At 38.8% G+C, this 27684-nt stretch overlaps 1 protein-coding gene across 1 annotated transcript in view; it reads left to right on the top strand.

Moving 5' to 3' along the window:
- Positions 1–27684, top strand: part of ACBD6 (acyl-CoA binding domain containing 6) — a 234328-nt gene that overhangs the window by 191995 nt on the left and 14649 nt on the right. The window contains exon 7 of the mRNA XM_032652400.1: positions 12746–12776. Coding sequence (XP_032508291.1) covers positions 12746–12776 — 31 coding nt within the window. The remainder of the gene's footprint in view (positions 1–12745; positions 12777–27684) is intronic.

The raw sequence follows: 27684 nt of genomic DNA, 5'->3' as shown, positions 1-27684 counted from the left end.
AGAGATTATCATACTAAGTGAAGTAAGTCAGAAAGAGAAAGACAAATACCATATGATATCACTTACGTGTGGAATCTGAAATATGACACAAATAAACCTATCTATGAAACAGAAATAGAATCATGGACATAGAGAACAGACCAGTGGTTGCCAATGGGGAGGGGGTTGGGAGAGGGATGGAGTGGGAGGTTGGGGTTAGCAGATGTAAGCTTTTATATATAGAATGGGTGGACAACAGAGTCCTATTGTATAGCACAGAGAACTATATTCAATATCCTATGATAAACCATAATGGAAAATATTTTAAAAAAGAATGTGTGTATACATATATATATGTAAAACTGAATCACTTTGCTATATAGCAGAAATTAATACAACATTGTAAATCAACTATACTTCAATTAAAAAATAACAGTAAATAAAATTTAAATATATATGTACATACTTATATTTGATAGCATGCCCAATCTGAAGAGAAAAGAAAACTTAGTCCTTAAAGAAAATAATTACTGATAAAATGGAGATAATAATTAAAAATAAGAAAGTAAGAAAGAATTAGTGTAGAATACATGTGGGGAAAGAAATAACCTGTATAAATTCGAGAGAGACCAACTTGTGCTCTTCACATAGGAGAAAAAGGAATCTGAAAGTCAAACTGAAAGTAATAGATTTTTCAGAGTTAACTGTAAACTGAGTCTCCTGTTCATGACTGTTTGGGCCCTTGTAGGATTATTACATCTGGCATTATGCTCTACACTGTAGGAAATATGTAGGGACTTCTTTTTTAAGTTCAGATAAAAGAAAAAAGGTCAGTCAAGAGATTAAAGAATAAACCAATAAGGAAAGATTAAAGTAATATATTCATTCTCTCATTTCATGAACATTTATTGAGCACACATGTTACGCAAGGCACTGTGATGGGCACTGCATGAAAGGCATAGTACTTGCATACAAGAAGTTTACAGTCTTAATGGAAGAGACAGATAAGTACATATAGTGTAAGCTATGCTGCAGTGGTAGAAAAGAGGGGCCCCTAACCCCACCTAAGGAGTCGAGGAGGTTTCCTAAAGAAGATGAACTGAATCTTAAAGACTGAGGGGATTTCCTTTTCTTACAAGATTCCAGACTAAATAATCTGAAGATTCTCCCACTAGAAAATACCCAGAAACGCAGAATAAAATCCCTTTAAATGCATAGCAGAGCTTACAAAAATGCAGGGTAGTTCTCTGAGGGCCAAAACAAACACAGCTAAGAAACAAACTACAATAGTAAGCCTTAAATTTTTAATAAGCCCAAAGCTTTAAAAAGAAAATGGTAAGTTTAAACCAACACTTGGCTGCCGTGAAAGGAAGGATTGGCCAGTCTCAGTACCCATGAGGTAGAGATCTCTCTAAAAACCACCATCAGGAAGAATTAGACTTTAAAACTCTGCCCACCAACACAGAGTTGACATGGAGAGTTTTTCTTGGCCTGTACTCCAATCCCAGTAGTGGGAGGTGGGATCGAGAGAGTTTTGCCCTTTTTAAATTTACACTATTGGGTTACCACACCTACCACACCTTACCCAATCACCTTTCCCCACGTAACCCCATGCTCCCCACACTCGCTACACCTCAGACAGCCCTGCTATGTTATTCTTTATCCCATAAATACGCTAGCCCCTTGTCTTCCAGGAGCCAGATTTCAGATTTGTTCTCCTGTCTTCTCCTCGGCTGCCTTGTGAATAAGCATTGTCTTCACTGCAAACCTTGGGTGTCTCAGCATTTTGGCCTGCTGTGTTTCTGACAAAGGGAACCTGGCTTGGATAAATCTTCCCAGCAAAGAGAAATCCAAGACACCAGTCAGATTTTTACATTTATCTATGCCGTGTGGCTGACAGTGTCTTGGTGCTCCAGCCAGGTGTCAGGCCTGAGCCTCTGAGGTGGGAGAGCCGAAATCAAGACGCTGGACCACCAGAGACCTCCTGGCCCCATGTAATATGAATCGGCGATAGCTCTCCCACAGATATCTGTCTCAACACTAAGATCCAGCTCCACTCAACAACCAGCAAGCTCCAGTGCTGACACCCCAAAACACACCACTGGACACGGTCTTGCCCACCAGAAAGACAAGATCCAGCCTCATCCACCAGAACACAGGTACCAGTCCCCTCCACCAGGAAGCCTACACAACCCACTGAACCAACCTTACCTACTGGGGGCAGACACCAAAAACAACAGGAACTACGAGCCTGCTGCCAGCGAAAAGGAGACCCCAAACACAGTAAGTGAAGCAAAATGGGAAGACAGAGAAATATGCAGGAGATGAAGGAGCAGGGTAAAAACCCACACCAAACAAATGATAAGGAAATAGGCAGCCTACCTGAAAAATAATTCAGAGTAATGATAGTAGAGATGATACAAAATCTTGGAAATAGAATGGAGAAAACACAAGAAACGTTTAACAAGGATATAGAAGAACTAAAGAGCAAACAAACAATGATGAACAACACAATAAATGAAATTAAAAATTCTGTAGAAGGAATCAGTAGCAGAATAACTGAGGCAGAAGAACAGGTAAGTGACCTGGAAGATAAAATAGTGGAAATAACTACCACAGAGCAGAATAAAGAAAAAAAGAATGGAAAGAATTGAGGACAGTCACTGAGAACTCTGGGACAACATTAAACACACCAACATTCGAATTATAGGGATCCCAGAAGAAGAAGAGAAAGGGAATGAGAAAATATTTGAAGAGATTATAGGTGAAAACTTCCCTAATACGGGAAAAGAAATAGTCAAGTCCAGGAAGCTCAGAGAGTCCCATACAGGATAAATACGAGGAGAAATACGCCAAGACACATATTAATCAAACTATCAAAAATTAAATACAAAGAAAAAATATAAAAAGCAACAACGGAAAAGCAACAAATAACATACAAGGGAATCCTCATAAGGTTAACAGCTGATCTTTCAGCAGAAACTCTGCAAGCCAGAAGGGACCGGCAGGACATACTTAAAGTGATGAAGGGGAAAAACCTACAACCAAGATTACTCTACCCAGCAAGGATCTCATTCATTATTTGATGGAGAAATTAAAACCTTTACAGACAAGCAAAATCTGAGAGAATTAAGCACCACCAAACTAGTTTTACAGCAAATGCTAAAGGAACTTCTCTAGGCAGGAAACACAAAAAAAGGAAAAGACCTACAATAACAAACCCAAAACAATTAAGAAAATGGTAATAGGAGCATACATGTTGATAATTACCTTAAATGTAAGTGGATTAAATGCTCCAACCAAAGACCTAGACTGGCTGAAAGGATACGAAAACAAGATCTATATATATGCTATCTACAAGAGACCCACTTCAGACCTAGGGACACATACAGACTGAAAGTGAGGGGGTGGAAAAAGATATTCCATGCAAATGGAAATCAAAGGAAAGCTGGAGTAGCAATTTCTTATATCAGAAAAAATAGGCTTTAAAATAAAAACTATTACAGGAGACAAAGAAGGACACTAAATAATCATCAAGGGATCAATCCAAGAAGAAGATATAACAATGTAAATATTTATGCACCCAACATAGGAGCACCTCAATGCATAAGGCAAATGCTGACAGCCATAAAAGGGGAAATCAAGAGTAACATAATAATAGCAGGAGACTTTAACACCCCACTTTCACCAATGGACAGATCAACCAAAATGAAAATAAGGAAACACAAGCTTTAAATGATATATTAAACAAGATGGACTTAATTGATATTTATAGGACATTCCATCCAAGAACAATGGGATACTTTCTTCTCAAGTGCTCATGGAACATTCTCCAGGATAGATCACATCTTGGGTTACAAATCAAGCCTTGGTAAATTTAAGAAAATTGAAAATGTATCAAGTACCTTTTCTGACCACAACACTATGAGACTAGATGTCAATTACAGGGAAAAAGAAAAACTGTAAAAAATACAAACACATGGAGGCTAAACAATACGCTACTAAATAACCAAGAGATCACCGAGGAAATAAAAAAATACCTAGAAACAAATGACAATGAAAACACAATGGCCCAAAACCTATGGGATACAGGAAAAGCAGTTCTAAGAGGGAAGTTTGTAGCAATACAATCCTACCTCAAGAAACAAGAAAAATCTCAAATAAACAACCTAACCTTACACCTAAAGAAATTAGAGAAGAACCAAAAAACCCCAAAGTTAGCAGAGGAAAGAAATCATGAAGATCAGATCAGAAATAAATGAAAAAGAAATGAAGGAAACAGTAGCAAAGATCAATAAAACTAAAAGCTGGTTCTTTGAGAAGATAAACAAAATTGATAAACCATTAGCCAGATGCATCAAGAAAAAAGGGAGAAGACTCAATAGAATTAGAAATGAAAAAGAAGTAACCACTGACACTGCAGAAATACAAAGGATCATGAGAGATTACTACAAGCAACTCTGTGCCAATAAAATGGACAACCTGGAAGAAATGGACAAATTCTTAGAAAAGCACAACCTTCTGAGACTGAACCAGGAAGAAAAAGAAAATATAAACAGACCAATCACAAGGACTGAAATTGAAACTGTGATTAAAAATCTTCCAACATACAAATGCCCAGGACCAGATGGATTCACAGGTGAATTCTATCAAACATTTACGGAAGAGTTAACACCTATACTTCTCAAACTCTTCCAAAATGTAGCAGAGGGAGGAACACTCCCAAAGTCATTGTATGAGGCCACCGTCACCCTGATACCAAAACCAGACAAGATGTTACAAAAAAAGAAAACTACAGGCCAGTATCACTGAGGAACACACATGCAAAAATCCTCAACAAAATACTAGCAAACAGGATCCAGCATCACATTAAAAGGATCATACACATGATCAAGTGGGGTTTATCCCAGGAATGCAAGGATTCTTCAATATATGCAAATCAATCAATGTGATACACCATATTAACAAATTGAAGGATAGAAAGCATATGATAATCTCAATCGATGCAGAAAAAGCTTTCAACAAATTTCAACACCCATTTATGATTAAAAACTCTCCAGAAAGTAGGCATAGAGAAAACCTACTCAACATAATAAAGCTCATATATGACAAACACACAGCCAACATCATTCTCAATGGTGAAACACTGAAACGATTTCCACTAAGATCAGGAGTAAGAGAAGGTTGCCCACTCTCACCACTATTATTCAGCATAGTTTTGGAAGTTTTAGCTACAGCATAATAGAAGAAAAAGAAATAAAAGGAATCCAAATCAGAAAAGAAGAAGTAAAACTGTCACTGTTTACAGATGACATGACACTATACATAGACAATCCTAAAGATGCTATCAGAAAACTACTAGAGCTAATCAATGAATTTGGTAAAGTAGCAGAATACAAAATTAATGCACAGAAATCTCTGGCATTCCTATACACTAATGATGAAAAATCTGAAAGACAAAATAAGGAAACACTGCCATTTACTATTGCAACAAAGAGAATAAAATACCTAGGAATAAACCTACCTAGGGATACAAAAGACCTGTATACAGAAAACTATAAGGCACCGTTGAAAGAAATTAAAGATGATACCAACAGATGGAGAGAAATGCCATGTTCTTGGACTGGAAGAATCAACATTGTGAAAATGACTATACTACCCAAAGCAATCTACGGATTCAGTGCAGTCCCTTTCAAACTACCAATGGCATTTTTCACAGAACTAGAACAAAAAATTTCACAACTTGTATGGAAACACAAAAGACCCTGAATAGCCAAAGCAATCTTGAGAAAGAAAAACAGAGCTGGAGGAATCAGGCTCCCTGACTTCAGACTGTACTACAAAGCTACAGTAATCAAGACAGTATGGTACTGGCACAAAAACAGAAATATAGATCAATGAAACAGGATAGACATCTCAGAGATAAACCCATGCACATATGGTTACCTTAACTTTGATAAAGGAGGCAAGAATATACAATGGAGAAAAGACAGCCTCTTCAATAAGTGGTGTTGGGAGAAGTAGACAGCTACATGTACAAGAATGAAATTAGAACACTTCCTAACACCACACACAAAAATAAACTCAAAATGGATTGAAGACCTAAATGTAAGGCCAGACACTATCAAACTCTTAGAGGAAAACATAGGCAGAACACTCTGTGACATATATCACAGCAAGATCCTTTTTGACCCACCTCCCAGGGGAATGGAAATAAAAATAAACAAATGGGACCTAATAAAACTTAAAAGGTTTTGCACAGCTAAGGAAACCCTAAACAAAACAAAGAGAACCCTTAGAATGGGAGAAAATATTTTCAAATAAAGCAACTGACAAAGGATTAATCTCCAAAATATACAAGCAGCTCATGCAGCTCAGTATCAACAAAACAAACAACCCAATCCAAAAATGGGCAGAAGACCTAAATAGACATTTCTCCCAAGAAGATATACAGATAGCCAACAAACACATGAAAGAATGCACAACATCATTAATCATTAGAGAAATCCAAATCAAAACTACAATGAGATATTATCTCACACCAGTCAGAAAAAAATCTACAAACAATAAATTCTGGAGAGGGTGTGGAGAAAAGGGAACCCTCTTGTACTGTTGGTGGGAATGTAAATTGGTAGAGCCATTATGGATAACAGTATGGAGGTTCCTTAAAAAACTAAAAACAGAACTACCATATGACCCAGCAATCCCACTACTGGGCATATGCCCTGAGAAAACCGTAATTCAAAAAGAGTCATGTACGACAATGATCATTGTAGCACTACTTACAATAGCCAGGACATGGAAGCAACCTAAGTGTCCATGAACAGATGAATGGATAAAGAAGATGTGGCACGTATATACAGTGGAATATTACTCAGCCATAAAAAGAAAAGAAATTGGATTATTTGTTGTGAGGTGGATGGACCTAGAGTCTCATACAGAGTGAAGTAAGTCAGATAGAGAAAAACAAATACCATATGCTAACACATATGTATGGAATCTAAAAAATAAAGTACCTAGGGGGCAGGACAGGAATAAAGACGCAGACGTAGAGAATGGACTTGAGGACACAGGGAGGGAGAATGGTAAGCTGAGACAAAGTGAGAGTGGCACTGACATATATACACTACGAAATGTTAGATAGGTAGTGGGAAGCGGCTGCATAGCGCAGGGAGATCAACTCGGTGCTCTGTGACCTGGAGGGTGGGAGGGAGACGCAAGCGGGAGGCCTATGGGGATGTATGTATATATATAGCTGATTCACTTTGTTATTTAGCAGCAACTAACACAACAATGTAAAGCAATTATACTCCTATAAAGATGTTAAAAATAATTTACACTACTTAAAGTGTTCAGACTGCTAATATCTCCGTGGTGTCTGGCAGAAACAAAAGCAAAATCATTCTGGAGGGACAGAATCTCAATCCAGAGAATACAGCACAGAATTTTTCACAGATAAAACCCCACTTAAAATGAATTTACAGTCTAAAATTATAAAGCACACAGGAAGCAATCAATAATACTCAAATCTCAGGCAGCACCACAAACATCACGTGTAGCACCACCTGTTTCCTCTCCCTGAGCTCAAATAAAAGAAATTTAGGGACTGTAGGTCTACTTAAAATGGTTAAATATATCAAAGATGACTTTTAAAATAGGAGAAAAGAGCAAAACACTATAAGGTTGGAGGAAAGTTTTCAAGCAGAGTGAAGAGCATTTACAGCTGTGGGAGTCGAGATAGGTATTCTTACTGGGCATCAGCGGTCACAAAATTGGGAGGAAGATGACCAAGGCTTGGGTCACAAATTGCCTTGAGTTCTATATTAGTCAGGACTCTTGTTTGCAAGTGACAAAAAGATCACATTTGCCTAGAGGGTATTTCGTTGTTGGCTCACCTAACCAGGAAAGGCAAGGGCGTAGCTGGAATGACAAGAACCAGAGACTCACTCTCTCTGGATCTTTCACCACTACTTCTTTGTGGATACTTCATTCTCTCCTACCGCAGACCAGTTTTCTCCAAAAAGTGGAGAACAGTGCTACTTGTATAAGTTTTTGGCCCACATCTTTTACTTTTTTTTTTCTTTTTTAAAAAATTGTGTTAAGATATACATGAGAAAATTAAGCATTTTTAGGTGCACAGGTCAGTGGCATTAAGTACATTCACATTGTGTGCAACCATCACCACTACCCATCTCCAGAACGTTTTCATCATCCCATACTGAAAATCTGTACCCATTGAACAATAACTCCCCATTCCTCCCTCCCTCCAGCCCCTGGTAACCACTATTCTGTTTCTGTCTCTCTGAATTTGACTACTCTAAGCACTTCATATATAAGTGGGATGCTACAATATTTATCTTTTTGTATCTGTCTTTATTCACTACACCATTTTCTTTTGACCAGAGAGCAAAAGACCTTTTCTGCATACACACTTCTATCTCCTAGCTCCATTTTTTTTAATCCTGAGAGAAAACTCTAATTGATTTGGCTTGAGTGACTTGCTTACTTTTAGACCAGGAGGATGATGGATGCTATGATTTGCTCAGCTTGTGTTCCATGGCTACCCTAGACTCTTCCTCAATTGTCTGTGTGTACATATCTTCTCATAAAGCTCTTCCTTGTTCTTTCTATCTAAAATAGCATCCCAGGGCTTCCCTGGTGGCGCAGTGGTTGAGAATCTGCCTGCCAATGCAGGGGACACGGGTTCGTGCCTCAGTCCAGGAAGATCCCACATGCCGCGGAGCGGCTGGGCCCGTGAGCCGTGGCCGCTGAGCCTGCGCGTCCGGAGCCTGTGCTTCGCAACGGGAGAGGCCACAACAGTGAGAGGCCCGCGTACCGCAAAAAAATAAATAAATAAAAATAAAATAGCATCCCACATCACGCTAGACTCTATTATGCCTTTTTTCTCAGAGCACATATCACTATTATAGAATAGATTTATTTGCTTACTACTTCACCTATAACTAGAATGTAAGATTTATAACATGAAAGACCTTCTCTGTTTTTGTCACCTCTTTGTTCCCAGTACCTAGAACAGTGCCTGGGCCATAGTAGGAGCATAATAAACATTTTTAATTAATCAGTTAGAAGTTGGGGTGGAGGTAGAGATTTAGTATTCATTGGTAAAAGTGACTAAAATAAATTAATTATGCTTCCACCTCTCTAGTGAAGATAAGCAATTACAAATAGAATGAAACTGAACTTTGAGTATATATGAACACAGTGATTAAACAAGAAAGTTATGCACAAATAGCAAGAGAACTAGTTTCTAAAGAGGATAATTGTGGAAAATATAACCTTGCATGATGGATGCATGAGTTAGAGTCCTGAAACTGCAGTAGATTAAACTCTTTCTGAAATTGCTTTCTGATGCTGGGCATTTAAGCTATAAATGTGAATGTATAAACACATCAAATGTGTGTACCCATATATATACACACACACACTTTTACAGATTAACTCTGTAAACTAGCAAAGCAGATATGAGTCTAAAGCCATAATGGGCAGTGCAGTTCTTTCAAAACTTCACACTGTTGTGCTGCCCCACATAATCATCTCTTCAATCCTGTTTACTGTAGCTGCCTCAGCTCTCTTCTCCTACCTGCCCTTAACCTCAAGGGCAGGGCAAGGCAGAGAGGAGCTGGGAGCAAAGTAGGGGCTGTATTGAAAAACACAAAAAAGTAGTAGACAAAAATTATCTCTTCCTGACTTCTTGATGCTGCTTTCCATCTTTTACTCCTCTTAAGAGTTTATTATTATCCTTATGATGTGTAATGGGCATCCCAAACATAGCCACTGTTGCACCTCAGAAGAGTCTACCCTACTCACAGGGTTCCTCAAAATTACTTCTTTCATATCTCCTCCCACCCACACGCCCCTCACCTCCAAATCCAATGAGAACTCTTATTCCCTGGTAGAAAACAGTTTAATTAAACTGTATTGCCTCAAAGTTGTTTCTCTACCCCCACCAGCTGTTATCCCTGCCAAGCTTCTCTAGGTGTTAAAAAGCCCTTAAGGCATGACTTTTTTCTTACTACCTATCTGAACCAGAAAATAAGCTCTCTGTGGCAGCTTTTTGCTTTTCTTCTTAGGAGATTAAATAGAAAGAACCACACCCAAAACCTTCTGGGAACCAACTGCCACATTCAGCTTTTAGGAAATGGGAAAAGTAGATATGGCTTGTCCAAGAGTAGTTGATTTAAATCATAATACCACCCTGTCTCAGTTATTCACAATAATGGTTAATCATTTATTCTTAATTACCAGGGGCTTAATAATGGCCATGCACATACTAAATGCATATCAACTAAACTACTAAATTCTACTTTTCACCTGTACTTAATCCTGATTATGTGTTGCTCATGTAATGTGATTACCTGCTCTCAGCTTAAGAAATAGCATTGCTTAGATGGAAAGATATACCATGTTCTTGGATTGGAAGACTCAACATTGTGAAAATGACTATACTTCCCAAGGCAATCTACAGATTCAATGCAATCCCAATCAAATTACCAATAGCATTTTTCACAGAACTAGAACAAAAAAGTTTTAAATTTGTACGGAAACACAAAAGACCCTGAATAGCCAAAGCAATCCTGAGAAAGAAAAACAGAGCTGGAGGAATCAGGCTCCCTGACTTCAGACTGTACTACAAAGCTACAGTAATCAAAACAGTATGGTACTGGCATAAAAACAGAAATATAGATCAGAGGGACAGGATAGAAAGTCCAGAAATAAACCCACACAGCTGTGGTCAACTAATCTATGACAAAGGAGGAAAGAATATACAATGGAGAAAAGACAATCTCTTCAATAAATGGTGCTGGGAAAACTGGACAGCTACATGTAAAAGAATGAAATTAAAACACTCCCTAACACCATACACAAAAGTAAACTCAAGATGGATTAAAGACCTAAATGTAAGACCGGATATTATAAAACCCTTAGAGGAAAACGTAGGCAGAACACTCTTTGACATAAGCTGCAGCAATATCTTTTTGGATCCACCTCCTAGAGTAATGAAAATAAAAACAAAAATAAACCAATGGGACCTAATTAAACTTAAAAGCTTCTGCACAGCAAAGAAAGCCATAATTAAAATGAAAAGACAACCCATAGGATGGGGGAAAATATTTGCAAACGAAGCAACCGACCAAGGATTAATCTCTAAAATTTACAAACAGCTCATTCAGCTCAATATCAAAAAAAAAAAACCCAACCAAAAAGTGGGCAGAAGATCTAAATAGACATTTCTCTAAAGAAAGACATACAGATGGCCAAAAAGCACATGAAAAGATGCTCAACATGGCTAATCATTAGAGAAATGCAAATCAAAACTACAATGAGGAATCACCTCACACCAGTCAGAATGGCCATCATCAAAAAGTCTACAAACAATAAATGCTGGAGAGGGTGTGGAGAAAAGGGAACCCCTCCTACACTTTTGGTGGGAATGTAAACTGGTACAACCACTATGGAGAACAGTGTGGAGGTTCCTTAAAAAACTAAGAACAGAACTACCATGTGACCAAGCAATCCCAGTCCTGGGCATATATCTGGAGAAAACCATGGTTTGAAAGGATACATGCACCCCAGTGTTCATTGCAGCGCTGTTTACAGTAGCCAAGACGTAGAAGCAACCTAAGTGTACATCAACAGAGGAATGGATATAGAAGATGTAGTACATATATACAATAGAATATTAGCCTTAAAAAATGAATGAAATAATGCCATTTGCAACAAAATGGATGGACCTAGAGATTATCATACTAAATGAAGTCAGAGAAAGACAAATATATGTTATAACTTATATGTGGAATCCAAAAAAATGATACAAATGAACTTATTTACAAAACAGAACAGACTCAGAGATTTCAAAAACTTATGTTTACCAAAGGGGAGAGGCGGGGGGAGGGATAAATTAGGAGTTTGAGATTAACATAGACACATTACTATATATAAAATAGATAACCAACAAGGACCTGCTGTATAGCACAGAGAACTCTACTCAATATTCTGTAATAGCCTTTATGGGAAAAGAATCTGAAAAACAATAGATATAGGTATACGTATGACTGAATCACTTCGTGGTACACCTGAAACTAACAACATTGTAAATCAACTATACTCCAATATAAAATAAAAATTAAGTTAAAAGAAATAGCATTGCTAAAAAAGACTTATCTGTGCTATAACTAGTTTATGTAGTTAGAGTATCTTGGTCTTAAAGGAATAAAAAAATTAACTGAACAGTTAATTCCTGAGTATATGTGGGAACTTTTAACAACTTGTAGGACTTTGTGTGCTTTGAAATCACATTTATGATATTTGATATGATTGGGAAACCTAGTGTTATAAGCCTGGAATCAGTGAATCTTTGAAAAGGGATTAAAAAGCTACTAACTCTTACTGTAAATCATAGACTTCTTAGATAGGTTTTGGGAATGTGCTTAGAAAAAAACACTATAATACTAGCAAGATAAGTGATATACAGAGTCCATTTTTCTGCCACTAACTGCAGGTCTGGTTATCCTGTCATTCTAACTGTAGCTGCTGTAGTGTACAAGTCACCATTCAGCATTCTCCTTTTCTCCTAGATGGAGAGTTTGGTCAAAAGTTACTGTGAGGCTCAGAGAACTGACTTCCTTTCCTGTATCTTTTAAACCTATGGAACTTTGGTATATCATATGTATTTGCTGTAACGTATGTACCTTCATACTTTTGCAATACCTTGGGTTCTAAAATATACTGTTTGTTTCTTTTATAGGACAATGAAGGTCAAACAGCTCTACATTATGGTAAGATGCTTTTAAATTATTACTAATTATATTTGGCTTCTCTCTATTTGTTTATCTCAATTTTGTCCAGCCCAACATAGTGCTTAGAAAAATGCCTAGCCACTAGCAGAAATACAATAACTAAAAAGAAAAGATAAAAAGAAAAAAAACAGATTAATAACCTGTAAACTTGGAGATATGTTAAAATTCTTATGGACACATTCACAGTAAATTGAGCATTTCTATACAATCAATAGAAATGGAGGCTCCTCCAGTCTCCTTTTGAAAATTTATTATTCCATTCTTGCTACTGTCAGTGACAAGTAAGATGCTAATCACTGTCACTTAGGGGCTAGAATCTCTCCTATGAGAAATGCTTTCTTGATGTAGTTGAAGTGAAGAAAAATAGATTTTATTTTTTAACTTATTTCCCCTATTAGCTGATTAGCGTGGTTAACTAATCTTCACTTAAGTAATCTGTAAAACAGAGGATAATCTGTAATGGAAATAATATGGCTCTCGAAGAGCTACTGGGTAATTTCAGTGAAGTAAAAGATATTGAAGTATTTTGTAAACTGTAAAGTACCAGAAAAAGTGTTGTTACTTTTAATCTATTTGGGTGTGAATATGGTTGAATAAAAGACAGCCATCGATATTTAAACCAGAATATATCAAGAACATCTCCCAGTCAGTAAGAAAGAAAATCAGGGCTTCCCTGGTGGCACAGTGGTTAAGAACCTGCCTGCCAACACAGGGGACATGGGTTTGAGCCCTGGTCCGGCAAGATCCCACATGCTGCAGAGCAACTAAGCCCGTGTGCCACAACTACTGAGCCTGCGCTCTAGAGCCCACAAGCCACAGCTACTGAGCCCGTGCACCACAACTACTGAAGCCCGCGCCTAGAGCCCATGCTCCACAACAAGAGAAGCTACTGCAATGAGAAGCCCACTCACCACAACGAAGAGTAGCCCCCGCTCACCACGACTAGAGAAAGCCCGTGTGCAGCAATGAAGACACAACACAGCCAAAAATAAATAAATAAAATAAATTTATTTTTTAAAAAAAGACAATCAAATGGAAAAAATAGACTCCAAAAAACAGATAGTCAGCTCATAAATGGGAAGAGCCAAATAACCGATAAACAAGATGCTCACCTTCACCAATAACTTTCAAGAACTATGAATAGTCTGATATTGTACTCTGCTTGCAGACTAACAAATTAGCTTGGTACAGTCTTATGGATGCTGGCAAAAGACACACAACTCATGGATCAGAGACAAAAGACTATTATTCACAGCATAGCAAGCAGCATGAGCTTTGTGTTTGTGTTATTTCCCCTTGAGTCCCACTGGAGCTATGAAGAAAAGCCCAGGTAGGTCCTGCACACATAGTGTGTCATAGCTTAGAAATCCTAAGCTTAGGGAACTCTAGTCTTTTATAATAAGCTGCCAGAAGACCTGCTCAACCTTTGCTCTGGAGAATACATATGTTTACTGTACTGGACAATAAACAAACCTGCCTTCCACTCTGGAAATAAACAGTACCTCTGTTGTTGAAGGCTGTTCACTATATAAACATTTTTGGAAAGATAGTCCAGAATAAAAGCTGTCATTACCTCTGCTCACAAGGGGTGCAGAAACATGAGAGTCCCTTGGAGAATTGTCTCCCAACGATAATCAGGGAATGCAGCTTAATACATTTAGATACAACTTCACACAGATTGGCAACATGTAAACATTTACAAAGATTAGCATTAGGATGTAGAGGAACAAGAACTCTCGTACATTGCTGTTGTGAGTGTCAACTGTTGCAATCACTTTGGAGATGAATTTGGCAAAGTCTAGTGAAGCTGAAGGTACACATACCATACAATCCAGCAATTTCACTTCTAGTATATTCCCTAGAAATACTCCCCCAAATGTATATAATGAGACATAATTAAGAACATGTATTGTAGCATTACTTGTAATAGCCAAAAACTTGTTTAATTAGCCTTTATATCCTCTGTATTCTGTACTTAAAATAGTTATTTTAAATTGCATATATATACACACATATATGCATATATGTATATTCTGTGTTACCAAATGCCTTTGAAAGGTGTGCCATTAAAAATGTGCATATCCAGGACTCCCCTGGTGGTGCGGTGCTTAAGAATCCACTTGCCATTGCAGGCGACATGGGTTCAATCCCTGGTCTGGGAAGATCCCACATGCCACGGAGCAGCTAAGCCCGTGCTACACAACTACTGAGCCTGTGCCCTAGAGCCCATGAGCCACAGCTACTGAGCCCACGTGCTGCAACTACTGAAACCGGCACGCCTAGAGCCTGTGCTCCGCAACAAGAGAAGCCACCACAATGAAAAGCCCGTGCACTGCGACAAAGAGTAGCCCCCACTCGTCGCAACTAGAGAAAGCCCGCGTGCAGCAACAAAGACCCAAGGCAGCCAAAAAGAATGCATATCTATCACAGTATACAGGTAATCACTAGGCTCCTTTCTGTAAACAGCCCTCCGAAGTAATTATTGTTTTCCCCAGTTTATAAATGAGGAAATCAAAACTCAAAGAAGTTAATAAACTTACCTAAGGGAGCCAGAGATTCAAACCCATATATCTAGATTTACCAGGAAAGGAGAGAAAAACAAATGCCTTCCCCTGCCTCCTTCCACAGCACTCACATCTCTCACTCTGCAAAGGTGTTTATAGAATTCTGTCAGATAGCTCCTCTGACATCACCAAATGCTGGCTACTCTTAACTCTAATTTTCGACCCAGGAAAAAACGTTTCTCAGCTACCTCCCTAGCTGTTTGAACTTGACATTAGTCAAACAACCACAGATAATCTGAAAGGGAAAAAAGGAAACTCTTCAACAGTGGTTGTGAGGCCCTCAGCCTAAAATTCAGGGCTGCGCCTTCTTCCTGATGCCTGGCTTCAAGAAGCCAGGCAAACTTTTTATTTCAATATACATGCATAAGGTCCAGAGTTCACTGCTCGGCTTAGAAAGACAACTCCACCAATGCAACCACGTGCTGTGCTAAATCAGTTCTTATTTTCATCCCCTCATTCCTTCTTTCATCCACTCATTAGACATTTTTTAGTGCCTTCTCTGTGGCATGTTTTGTATTTTCCTTTCATTTCTCCATCCAGAAACTGTAGAAACAGTTAAACCAGACTAAACATGCCCTTGAGAATGTAGATGAGTCACTCTGTCATCCTTAGTTAACCGTTAGGGGTGAATGCCTTTACAGATGTGGGAATGTGTCCATTTAAGTTTGATATGTGTAAACTTCATTTCTGTATAGCAGCAGGGTTGGGAATTTTTTTTTTTTTTTTTTGGCTGCACCGTGCGGCATGTGGGATCTTAGTTCCCTGACCAGGGATCAAACCCACGCCCCCTGCATCAGAAGCACAAAGTCTTAACCACTGGACCGCCAGGAAAGTCCCTGAAAGGTCTTTCTGACTGGCTTCAAAATAAGCTGTATATTCTTTATGTACTGATATGGAAAAGTCTCTAAGATATATTGTTAAGTGAAAGGAATAAGGTGCAGAACAGTGCATATGCTGTGCTGCCATGAATATATCTGTCCACATTTGCTAGTAAGTGGAACGATACACAAAAAGTGAATGTTGGTTGCCTAAGGGAAGAAGTGTGGCGCTAGAATACAAGCACAGGATAAAAGTGTTTTCCTATAAACCCTTTAATGACTTCTGTATTTGGAACTGTATGCATGTATCTATTTGAAGATTCAGTTTAAATTATTTCAAATTTAAATTATTTTAAATCTAAATATCATAGGCTCTATTAGTACTATAAAAACAATTATATTTCATTCATTCAACAAATATTTAATGAGCACCTACTACTTGCTGTATAAAATATACCAAACATCCTTTTCAAGGTAACAGATGTCCCCAGACATTGGGTGTCCTTCACCTCCCAGCCAATAAACAAGGACCCGATAACCATAGTGCTAGTGTGTGAGTTAACACTGTCTAATCTGGGGAAACTGTGGGCTTGGGTTTCAATGCCAGCAAACCCTGGAAATGTTGCTTCTTGAGTAATGGGAAGTTGGAACTGAGACCTGCATCCAGAGTAAGCCAGCACTTTCAAAGGACTGCATCCTCGGTAGGAAAAAGAAGTTAGATTAGATTAGATTAGAAAAAGGTGACCCACTAGTTGTAAGGAAAGAAAACAAGCTTATCTGCCACAGACCAGAATCTGGGTGGAAGAAAAGCCCCACCTCATGCAAGTTTGGGGTTTAAATTTATACTCTGTTTCAGAAATTCTCAAGTTGAGAAATGAACATAAGTGTACTAGGCTGGTTACCCCTAAAGGAACTGGCAGAAGCAAATGCTAAACTTCTCTTGAGAGACACATCCCCAACCAATGCAGCACAAAATTCCTACAGAAAGAAGTTCTGCTGAAAATGAGCTCACAATCCGGAATTACAGATTACACCTGAGTGAATGTCAGCAGACATAGTAAACCAGAGGATTAGACTTTAAGGAATTTAAGTAAAACTATTGGATAGAAATTATCAGAAAAAGATTGTATAAAATCAAGGAATCAAGAACACAGGAACAAGACACTCCAAAAAAGAACAAGCAGATTTGAAAGAGAATCAAATAAAACTTCAATAAGAGAAAAAATATAGAAATCTTACAATATGAATAGGTTAAAGTGCAGAATTGGCACAAAAAAAAATTATGGTGAACTGAAAGGTAGCTCTAAAAGGCAGTACAGAAAGATAATGCAATGGAATTGTAAAAGAGACACTGAGTGTAAAATGATGAATCTCATGAACATACTGTTTTGTATCTGGCATCCTGAACTCAGTATGTACTATATGCTTCCATTTATATGAAGATCAAAAACAGGAAAAACGCATCTCCAGCATTAGCAGACAGGATAATGGTCACCTTGGGGAACTGGGTAGGTGGCATTTGGAAGGGATTAACAGGGCAGGGGTGCTTCTGAGATTCTAATGATGAGCTGATTCTTGATCTGTGTGCTAGTTACATGGATAAATTTATCTTAAGAAAGTTTATGTTTATTGTTTTGGTATTATTCTGTATGTATTTTATACTCTAATAAAGTTTAGACACATACAAAAAAAAAATCCAGACCTAGGCAGATACAAGATGGTGGTGTTACTGTTTTCATATATAAAATCTCCTAACCTTTCCAACAGATGTCTGAGCTAGGCCTTGTTTTCCTACATTTGCAGATGAAAAACTGCAGTCCAGATAGGTGAAATGACCTTGACAGGGTAACACAAGCTGTAGGTGACAGAGCCAAGACACTTGTCCAGATCTTCTGATTCCACTTCCAGTCGTCTTTTCATAACTCTGTAAATAATTACAGTCCTAGTATCCTTTTAGAGCACACATTATTTTGTGGAAGATAGTCTTTTATAGAAATAAATGAAAGTCTTTTATCGTTGGTCACCTTGGTCAGTGGGTCAGGCTATTTTTCAAAACTGTACTTGTGAGTAAACACATATGTATCCATTTGTGCACCTGCATATTCCTATTTCTGTTCACTGAGAGTTTAGACAATCATAAAAATTATCCCTGATTCAGGAATCCTGCCCAAAATTGATCTAGTAAAATGATTTCTATTTCTATCTATCTCTCAGATTATATTATTCATTGTAGAAAGAACAAAACAAATACCATATATGTTATAATCAAGATAATTAAACATTCCAGTAATATCATTAGTTAGAGGTTTTGGCATTACAAATATATAAAACTAAAATATTCTGACAACTCAGGAATGTTTTGTGAAATTAATACTTTAATGATCACTTTAGGTGTGATTAATTTTTAATCTAGATTTTCTTACTAGGTCACTAGACTTTTGCCCGATTTTAAGGTTGTCAAAACAGAGCTTGGCATGTAACAATAATAATAATTGCCATTTATTAAGCACCTACTATATGCCAGGGAATCTGCTGGGCATATTTTATCCATTTGGTCATTTAATGTTATTTAATCTTTTTATTTAATAGGCACTCAATAGCTATTTGTTGATTTTATTTTATTTTAGGACCCTTAATCTATTCTTGGAACTTTCATAACACTATAAATATAGTTAAATCCAGTGATTGCAGACAATGTTGGGGATGTCTTGGGGGCTTAGCTATTATTTTTTATGAATTACAGTTTGGCTTGACAGCTGTCCTTGTGTTGACAGCTCTTCTGATTATAGCAGTTGTCAAACTCCATCCTTAAGCAGGTTGTAAATCCTGCCTTCTTCCGATTAAAACTGGGTCAGAGCCAATGGCAGGTTAACTAGAGGCCAGTGTTCTACTACTGTATGTCCTTACTAGTTCGCTCTACATGCGCTTTGCGTAGCAGCATACTAAAACCTTCATCCGCCTCTGTTTTCCTTTGGTGTTTCTGAATCTTCAGATATTGGTCCTCCGGTTATTTTGTGACTTAAACATGGTCCCTGCTGAAGAGTATATTAGTGTAAGTGTGGGCTTCCTTGTAAATGGCCTGTTAGCCCTCCCCTCCTCCCCCTCCACTGGGAATACTAACATCATTGCATCTGTGTCTCCCAGGGGAAATCAGGGCTTTTCCTTGCACGTGCAGTCATGTGATTTCAGAGTGGGCAGGCTTTGTATCCTCATGAGCCCTTGGTCTTCCACGTAAAGCACCATCTGTTCTGTTCCTTGCACGCTGTTACAGGGCAGTGGGAGGAGGCATTAGAGTGAAAATAAATAAAATAAAAAAAGAAAGAAATTCATCATCAAAACCCTGAGGATTAATGGAGTCAGAAGGCTCACTGCTCTGAATGAAAATTCATCTTCACCTGTGCCAGTGTCAGGGCTGCATCTATGGCACTTGACAAATAGAGGTTCCCAGGGTACCGTAAATTCAGCAACTGTTCTAATCCCTATAGGCTTGCTCAGGCTTTTCCGAGATGGGCTTATGACTGTTTTTGTATTTCCCAGCACATTGTGGGCACCAGTATCCCCTCATTAATTTGGTAAAATGTTAGCACCCTTTCCTTCTCATCCCGCTGTCATCTTCTTTGTCTTTGTCCATTTTGAGGGGGAGGGCAGCTCATACATTTCTGAAAGAGGACTCTGCCTTGTGAACTGTGCTTCACTGACGATGCCAAAGGCAGAGAAATCAATTAACTAATGAATTTTGAGCAAATACTAATCCCTAATACTGTGTTAGATGAAGAGGAGAATATAGAAAAGCATATAATCAAGTAGCTCACCATCTAATTGGGAGCACAGAGCATATATTTTCAAAAACTGTCTGTTAGGCACCTATACCTGCCATAGGCTCTATGCTAAACATAAACATAATTGATGCCTATCAACAGTGACTCTCCAAGAGGTACTACAAATGCCCTCCTCATACTGGGGTAAGATTCACCTGTGTGCTTTCCCCTTATCCTTTAAATCAGTCTTTCTCTTCCCGTCTTTTTTTTTCTACTACAACTTCCTGATTGCTTTTGCTCTCATATCAGTCTGTCTTTGCATAAACCCAGGCATTTGTTAATAAAACTCCTTTCTTTGTGGGTACCATATCCCTTACTCTGAGGTACTATTTTGCAACCCTTAAATTCCAAATTTAAATCTCACTTTATAGTTACAGTTGAGCTAAAATTTCGTTTACATTGGTTAGGTTAGGGGATTGTTATACAGCCCAGTTAAGCCTTTTCTCAGCTGGTTGGCAGTAGTCCTCTGCATGTGAAACTTAAAAATTTAAGCTCCATTCCTGGGTTAGTACTCATAGATTATACCATATCTCACTACTGGAAAAGTCACATCATCCTACAGATTTGTATGAAATTAATACCCCTTTGTCTGAGAAGGCCAGCTTAGTGTCTTCGGCCATAATACACAGCTGCTTAGCCTGATCTTCATGCTTAGCAGTCTCAAGTGTTGGGTTAGATTTGAGCTAAAGTGTGATCTGACAGACCATGGTAGTTGTTACCGTGTATCACAGATTTATACACTGGGAAATTCATTCCTCTGATACTGCTTTAGTTCCAATTTTATGGTACAGCCACTATAGAGAACAGTATGGAGGTTCCTTAAAAAACTACAAATAGAACTACCATATGACCCAGCAATCCCACTACTGGGCATATACCCTGATAAAACCATGATTCAAAAAGAGTCATGGGGGCTTCCCTGGTGGCGCAGTGGTTGAGAGTCCGCCTGCAGATGCAGGGGACATAGGTTTGTGCCCCCGGTCCAGGAAGATCCCACATGCCGCGGAGCGGCTAGGCCCGTGAGCCATGGCTGCTGAGCCTGCACATCTGGAGCCTATGCTCCGCAAGGGGAGAGGCCACAACAGTGAGAGGCCCGCGTACCGCAAAAAAAAAAAAAAAAAGTCATGTACCAAAATGTTCATTGCAGCTCTATTTACAATAGCCAGAAGATGGAACCAACCTAAGTGTCCATCATCGGATGAATGGATAAAGAAGATGTGGCACATATATACAATGGAATGTTACTCAGCCATAAAAAGAAACGAAATTGAGTTATTTGTAGTGAGGTGTATGGACCTAGAGTCTGTCATACAGAGTGAAGTAAGTCAGAAAGAGAAAGACAAATACCATATGCTAACACATATATATGGAATCTAAGAAAAAATAAAAATGTCATGAAGAACCTAGGGGTAAGACAGGAATAAAGACACAGACCTACTAGAGAATGGACTTGAGGATATGGGGAGGGGGAAGGGTAAGCTGGGACAAAGTGAGAGAGTGGCATGGACATATATACACTAGCAAACATAAAATGGATAGCTAGTTGGAAGCAGCTGCATAGCACAGGGAGATCAGCTCGGTGCTTTGTGACCACCTAGAGGGGTGGGATAGGGAGGGTGGGAGGGAGGGAGATGCAAGAGGGAAGAGATATGGGAACATATGTGTATGTATAACTGATTCACTTTGTTGTAGAGCAGAAACTAACACACCATTGTGAAGCAATTATACTCCAATAAAGATGTTAAAAAAAAAAGTTCCAATTTTAAAACCTAACCAAGTGTTTCTCATAACAAGTTGAGACTGACAGCTGTGGCAAAAATGTTAAATGATTATTCCTTAAAATATAAATGTCATGTAGCTAGTTTTAACAGGATAAATATCCTCTATTCACAGCTACTTGATATTGGCAATGTGTCTTTAACTTTGTTATGTTTTCTAAGAGACTGTCTTCCACTGGAATCTAACTTGGTGTACAGTGATTCATGGTAAAACCTTTCAAAAATGTAAAATAAAAATGTTCATTATTTGGGGAGATGATTTTAAACTCTCAAAGGGATGTTATAATCCTAAACACTCTATTGGTAAATATACCCTGTCTCTGCCTTCCTTCCTATCTAAGGCATACCCCAAAACATGATCTCAGTCCATTAACACCTGTCCCAGGATTAGAATAGGCAAATTTGCCTTTCTGTACCTTTTTCTCCTACTCTCTATTCACTTATTCAAATATTAATTTAACATTTATAATTCTAGTAGCCTTCTAAGAAATCCCACTAAAGGCAGAGAGATAGGGTTGCCAGATGGTCTGATTTTAGCTCAGAAAAATTTCTGCCTTCCACCACTGTTCCCTTAGAACCACCTCTGAGTCTGTGCTATTATAAATTAGAGTTTGGTACCTAAGTCTGTCAGGCTGGATAATATAAAGAATCACCAAAGCTGTCACAAATTTGTAACTTATCACAACCTGGTTTTGGCTCTTGGCTCTATGCCCACTTCACAGCATATAGCCAGGGAGCCCTGAGCTGAAAGCACCCACCAGGGGAGAGAAGACAGGCGAGGGAGCCATAGAAAGAAGCTCTTTTATCTATACATGAGTACCAACAAAGTGCAAAAGAAGAAACGTCACTACTAAATCATTTAAGACCAAACTCCCGGAGAGTTCTGCTTCCACTTAAGACAGAAAACTGCAACAGAACATTGCTTCCACACTAACAAGAAGAAAATGCTAGATAGTCTACAAAATTGTAACTTTTCTTAAACCCATCAGATAGTAGAAGTTGCGTGTCAGCAAAGTAAACCGAATTCCAAAGAATGACAAGCCCCTATAAGATACACCAACGGTTTCACCTTTGATAGAGCACCCAAGGAATAGGCAGCCACCATAAAAGCAGATAAGAAAACAGCTAAAATTAACAAATTCTTAAGGTGACATTTTAGAATAACTGGGAGCCTCAGACCCAAAAAGATTTTTCACATGTACTTTTTTTCATTAACTGGGTGCTGTAAGACAAATTGAGAACAGAGAGATCCCTCCTCAGTGGCACACAGGCATGAAATCCTGCCACTTCCTTAGACCCTTATTTCATACAAAGAAAAATCCTTAAGCCACTGGGGGAAAAGCAGAAAGCTCTTCTATTCTCTCTTCCTGTTCCTGGGCCTAGGCAGATATCCACTGCCTTTGGAGGAGGAGTGAAAGCAAACCCTGTCTGCCACTGTGGCAGGACAGGGAGCCCCTGGGCTCCAGATCCTGTGCTGACACAAAGCAGAGATCTCTTGCCCCTGGGGGCTGGACAGGGAGTTCCCACTCAAGACATGTTTTCTTTCACACGAGGCAGAATTTGGCTGACATTTGCAGGGGCAGGGAGGATGCAAGAACACTGAGAAATTGCCACCCCTGAGGGCCTAAGACTGAGACTAGACTAAAAGGACAAAGAACTCTATCCCACTCTCACCATGAGCCTCACTCTGAGTAATAAGCAGTAGCAGTCTTATCGATGGATGAAGAGAAAAAGTACAGAGAGACTGTGGTGGATGTGCAGAGACAACTGAAAGCCAAGGGTGGAGTGAGAATTCTAAAAAAAAAACACCGTCAGGCACCCGGGCCTCACACTAAGCATAAGGCAGCAGCAGCCCACAGCTGGAGGAATTTAAGTGTGTGATGCGCTGAGGTTATACATAGTAACAACAAAACCAAACCCGGTTCAACCGCTGACTAGATTGACTCAACACCCATACTGATGGCATAACAGAAGAAAAGGCATGACCATTTCTGGGTGTAAATAGTATTATTTACTTCAGCCTCCTCTGTCCTCCTACACACAATGTTCTGCATTCAAGAAAGCACGGAAAAAACAGCCCTTTTCAAGCAATAAATGAGTAATTGATAGAGCAAGTAGATAAAAGTTCAGCAAGGATTTGAAAGACTTGAACCATACTATCAACCAACTTGACCTAATTGACATTTATAGAACATTATACCTAATATACACAATATACATTGTTTCAAGTACACATGGAACATTTACCAAGACAGACCATATTCTAGGCCATAAAACTAACCTTAACAAGCATAAAAGAAATCATACAAAGTTTGCTCTGTGACCACCACAGAATTAAATTAGAAATTAATAACAGACACGTATCTGGAAAATTCCTAATTGTATGAAACTTCAACACACTTCTAAATAACTCATAGGTCAAAGAAGAAATTCCAAGAGAAATAAAATATTTTGAATTGAATGAAATGAAAACATGCCACCAAAAGTTGTGAGATGCAGCTAGAACAGTGCTTAGAGGAAAATTGGATCTTTTATTAAAAAAGGTCTCAAATCAACAATCTAAGATTCTACCTTAAAAATTTTTTGAAAAAGAAAAGCAAAGTAAGCTCAAGATAAGCATTGTAATAAAAATAAAGGTCAGAGCAGAAATCATTGAAATAGAAAACCAAAAGTCAATGAAACCATTGAAAACCTTTAAAAAGGTCAATAAAACTGATAGACCTCTAGCCAGACCAATTTAGAAGAGGAAAAACAAATTAATTTCAGAAATGGAATCATCAACACAGATCCTACAGGTATTATGAAGCAAATAAGGGAACATTAACAGCTTTTTACCAATAAATTAGATAACTTAGAGCAAATGGACACACTTCCTAAAGACACAAACTAACAACATTCTCTCAAAAAGAAATAGAGAACCTAGATAGCCATATATCTATTGAAGAGATGGAGAATTGTTACTGAAAACTTTCCCACAGCAAAATCTCCAGGCCCTGATTGCTTCACTGTGAATTCTACTAAATATTTAAGGAAGAAATAATACTGGTTCTACACACAAACTCTTCCAGAAAATAAGAGGAGGGAACACTGCCAAACTAATTCTGTGAGACTAACATCACCCTAATAGCAAAACCAGAAGAAGACCCTAGAGGAAAAGAAAACTACAGGCTGATAAGTCTCATGAATATAGATGCAAAAAATCTTTAATAAAATGTTAGCAAATTGAACATAGCAATATACAAAAAGGGTAATTATAACCAAATGTGTTTATCCCAGGAATCTAAGGTTGCTTCAGCAGCTGAAAATCATTGTATTTCACCATATCAGACAAATCAAAACCAAAAATAAAACATATGATCATCTCCATATATGTAGAAAAAGCCATTGAAAAATTCAACCTCCTTCATGATTTGGAAAAAACAACAAAAAACAAAAAAAAAACAGCAAAATAGGAATAGAGGGAATTTCTTCAGCCTGAAGAAATCAATAGCTAACATCATCCTTAATGGTAAAGTGCTGAATGCTTTCCTTCTGACTGGGAACAAGGCAGAGCTGTCCACTCTCTCCACTTTGATTCAACATTGTACTGGAAGTTCTAGCTAGTGCATTAAGGCAATGGAAGGGTCCCAACACCCTTTACTGCCTTCCTGGAGAGACTTACTCCATGATATTTATATCCAGTATTTACGTTGGTCTGTTTCTGGGCTCTCTATTCTATTCCATTGATCTGTTTTTCTATTCTTTTGCCAATACCATACTGTCTTAATTATTATAGCATTATCATAAGTCTTGAAGTCAGACAGTGTCTGTCTTCCAGCTTTGTTCTTCTCCTTCAATATTATGTTGGCTCTTCTGGATCTTTTGCCTCTCCATATAAACTGTACAGTTTGTTGTTATCCACAGCCTGACTTGCTGGGATTTTGGTTGGAAAGAACTGAGATCTTGACAGTACTGAATCTTCCTATCCACGAATGTGGAATATCTCTCCATTTATTTAGTTTGTTGATTTTGTTCTGAGCTTTATAGTTTTTCTCATATAGATCTTGGTAAATATCATGTTAGGTTTATACCTCAGTATTTCATTTTGGGGGTGCTAATGTAAATGGTATTATGTTTTTAATTTCAAATTCCACTTGTCCACTGCTGGAAAGCAACTGACTTTTGTACATTAACATTATATTCTGCAACATTGCTATAATTGCTTATTTGTTCCAGGAGGTTTTTTTGTCAGTTCTTTTGGATTTTCCACATGGATTATCAAGGCATCTGCAAACAAAGAGTTTTATTTCTTCTTCCCTAATCTGTATATCTTTTATTTCCTTTTCATGTCTTATTGCATTACCTAAGAACTTCCAGTACAGTGTTCAAAAGGAGTGGTGAGAACAGATATCCTTGCCTTATACCGGATCTTAGTGTGAAAGCTTTGAGTTTCTCACCAGTAAATATGATTTTAGCTATAGGATTTTTGTAGATGTTCTTTATCACATTGAGGAAGTTCCCGAGGAGTGACGTCAGCAACATAGTGGAGTGAAAAGCTACCTTTGTCTCTCCCTTTCAATCTGCAACCAGTAAAACATTCATAACTCAACAAAGGTGGCTCTGCCCAACACACCAGGATGCTAGAGAATTCCACACATATGTACATCTAAAGGTCAGTGGACTGGAACACATATAGGAGGCAGAACCAAGGAAACAGCGGAGGTGGTACCTGTAGTCCTGGCCTTCCCACCACAGCAGCTGAGCCCACAGCCCCAGAGAACCCAGTAGCAGCCGGGGAGGCAGTGCACACGACTCCAGCTACACAACACCTGCCGCCACAGGCAACTGGGCAACAGCAGTAGTGGGGCCTGGGACCCCATCCCTCCAGCCACTGATGTGCCCACCACTCCAGCCACCTGCCCCCTCCCCCCGAATCTGCAGCAGCAGAGCCCACTAACTTTATAATACCAGACATGGAAGAGGTGCCCTCACAACTCCTGCTTTCCCCCCCTTCCCTTACTCTCCCCCTGCAGTGGCAGAGCCTGTGACTCAGGGGATCCCAGACACAAGGGAGAGCCCACCATCTTGGTACACCAGGTGGTGATGCCAACAACACTGGCAGAAGCAAGGCACCAGTGACCCCAGAGATGCAAGAACTGATAATGTGGGCAGGGGACCACATGTTATGGGCAGTACAGGGTAGAAAGTGCTAACTCTCAAATGTAACAAGAGGCAGCTCAGGTAAGAGAAACCAAAAACTTATGCTATAGTGCCACCTACTGGAAAACAGAAAGCCTCTGATTTCTGACCTGTTGCTACTTCAGATGTGCTGGCAGAGGAACAACTCATCAAGCACCGTGAAGAACTAGAGTAACACTACCACAGAAAGAAAATGATAATTCTCCAGAAACCAAACTTAAAGTCATGGAATATTGCGATCTAACTGATAGAGAATTCAAAATAGTGAACATGAAGAAACTCAGCAAACAACAAGAAAATTCAGAAAGGCAGTTCAGTGAGCTCAGGAATAAAATGAATGAACAGAAGTAATACTTTGCCAAAGAGATTTAAACTCTAAAAAAAGAACCAAACAAGTTTTGGAGCTGAAGAACTCAATAAATGAGATAAAGAATGCATTAGAAAGCATTGAAAGGGGACTTCCCTGGTGATCCAGTGGTTGAGAGTCTGCCTTCCAATGCAGGGGATGCAGCTTCAATCCCTGGTCCGGGAACGAAGATCCCACATGCCGCGGGTCATCTAAGCCCACACGCCACAACCAAAGAGCCTGCATGCCGCAGCTACAGAGCCCATGTACTGTGGAGCCTGTGCACCACAACTACAGAGCCCACATGCTCTGGAGCCTGCGCCACAACTAGAGAGCCCACATGCCACAACTAGAGAGAAGCCTGCAAACCGCAACGAAGAGCCCA

This window comes from Phocoena sinus, chromosome 1 (genome assembly GCF_008692025.1).
Source record: "Phocoena sinus isolate mPhoSin1 chromosome 1, mPhoSin1.pri, whole genome shotgun sequence".
Lineage (NCBI taxonomy): Eukaryota > Metazoa > Chordata > Mammalia > Artiodactyla > Phocoenidae > Phocoena > Phocoena sinus.
This window is presented reverse-complemented; position numbering and strand designations above follow the sequence as displayed.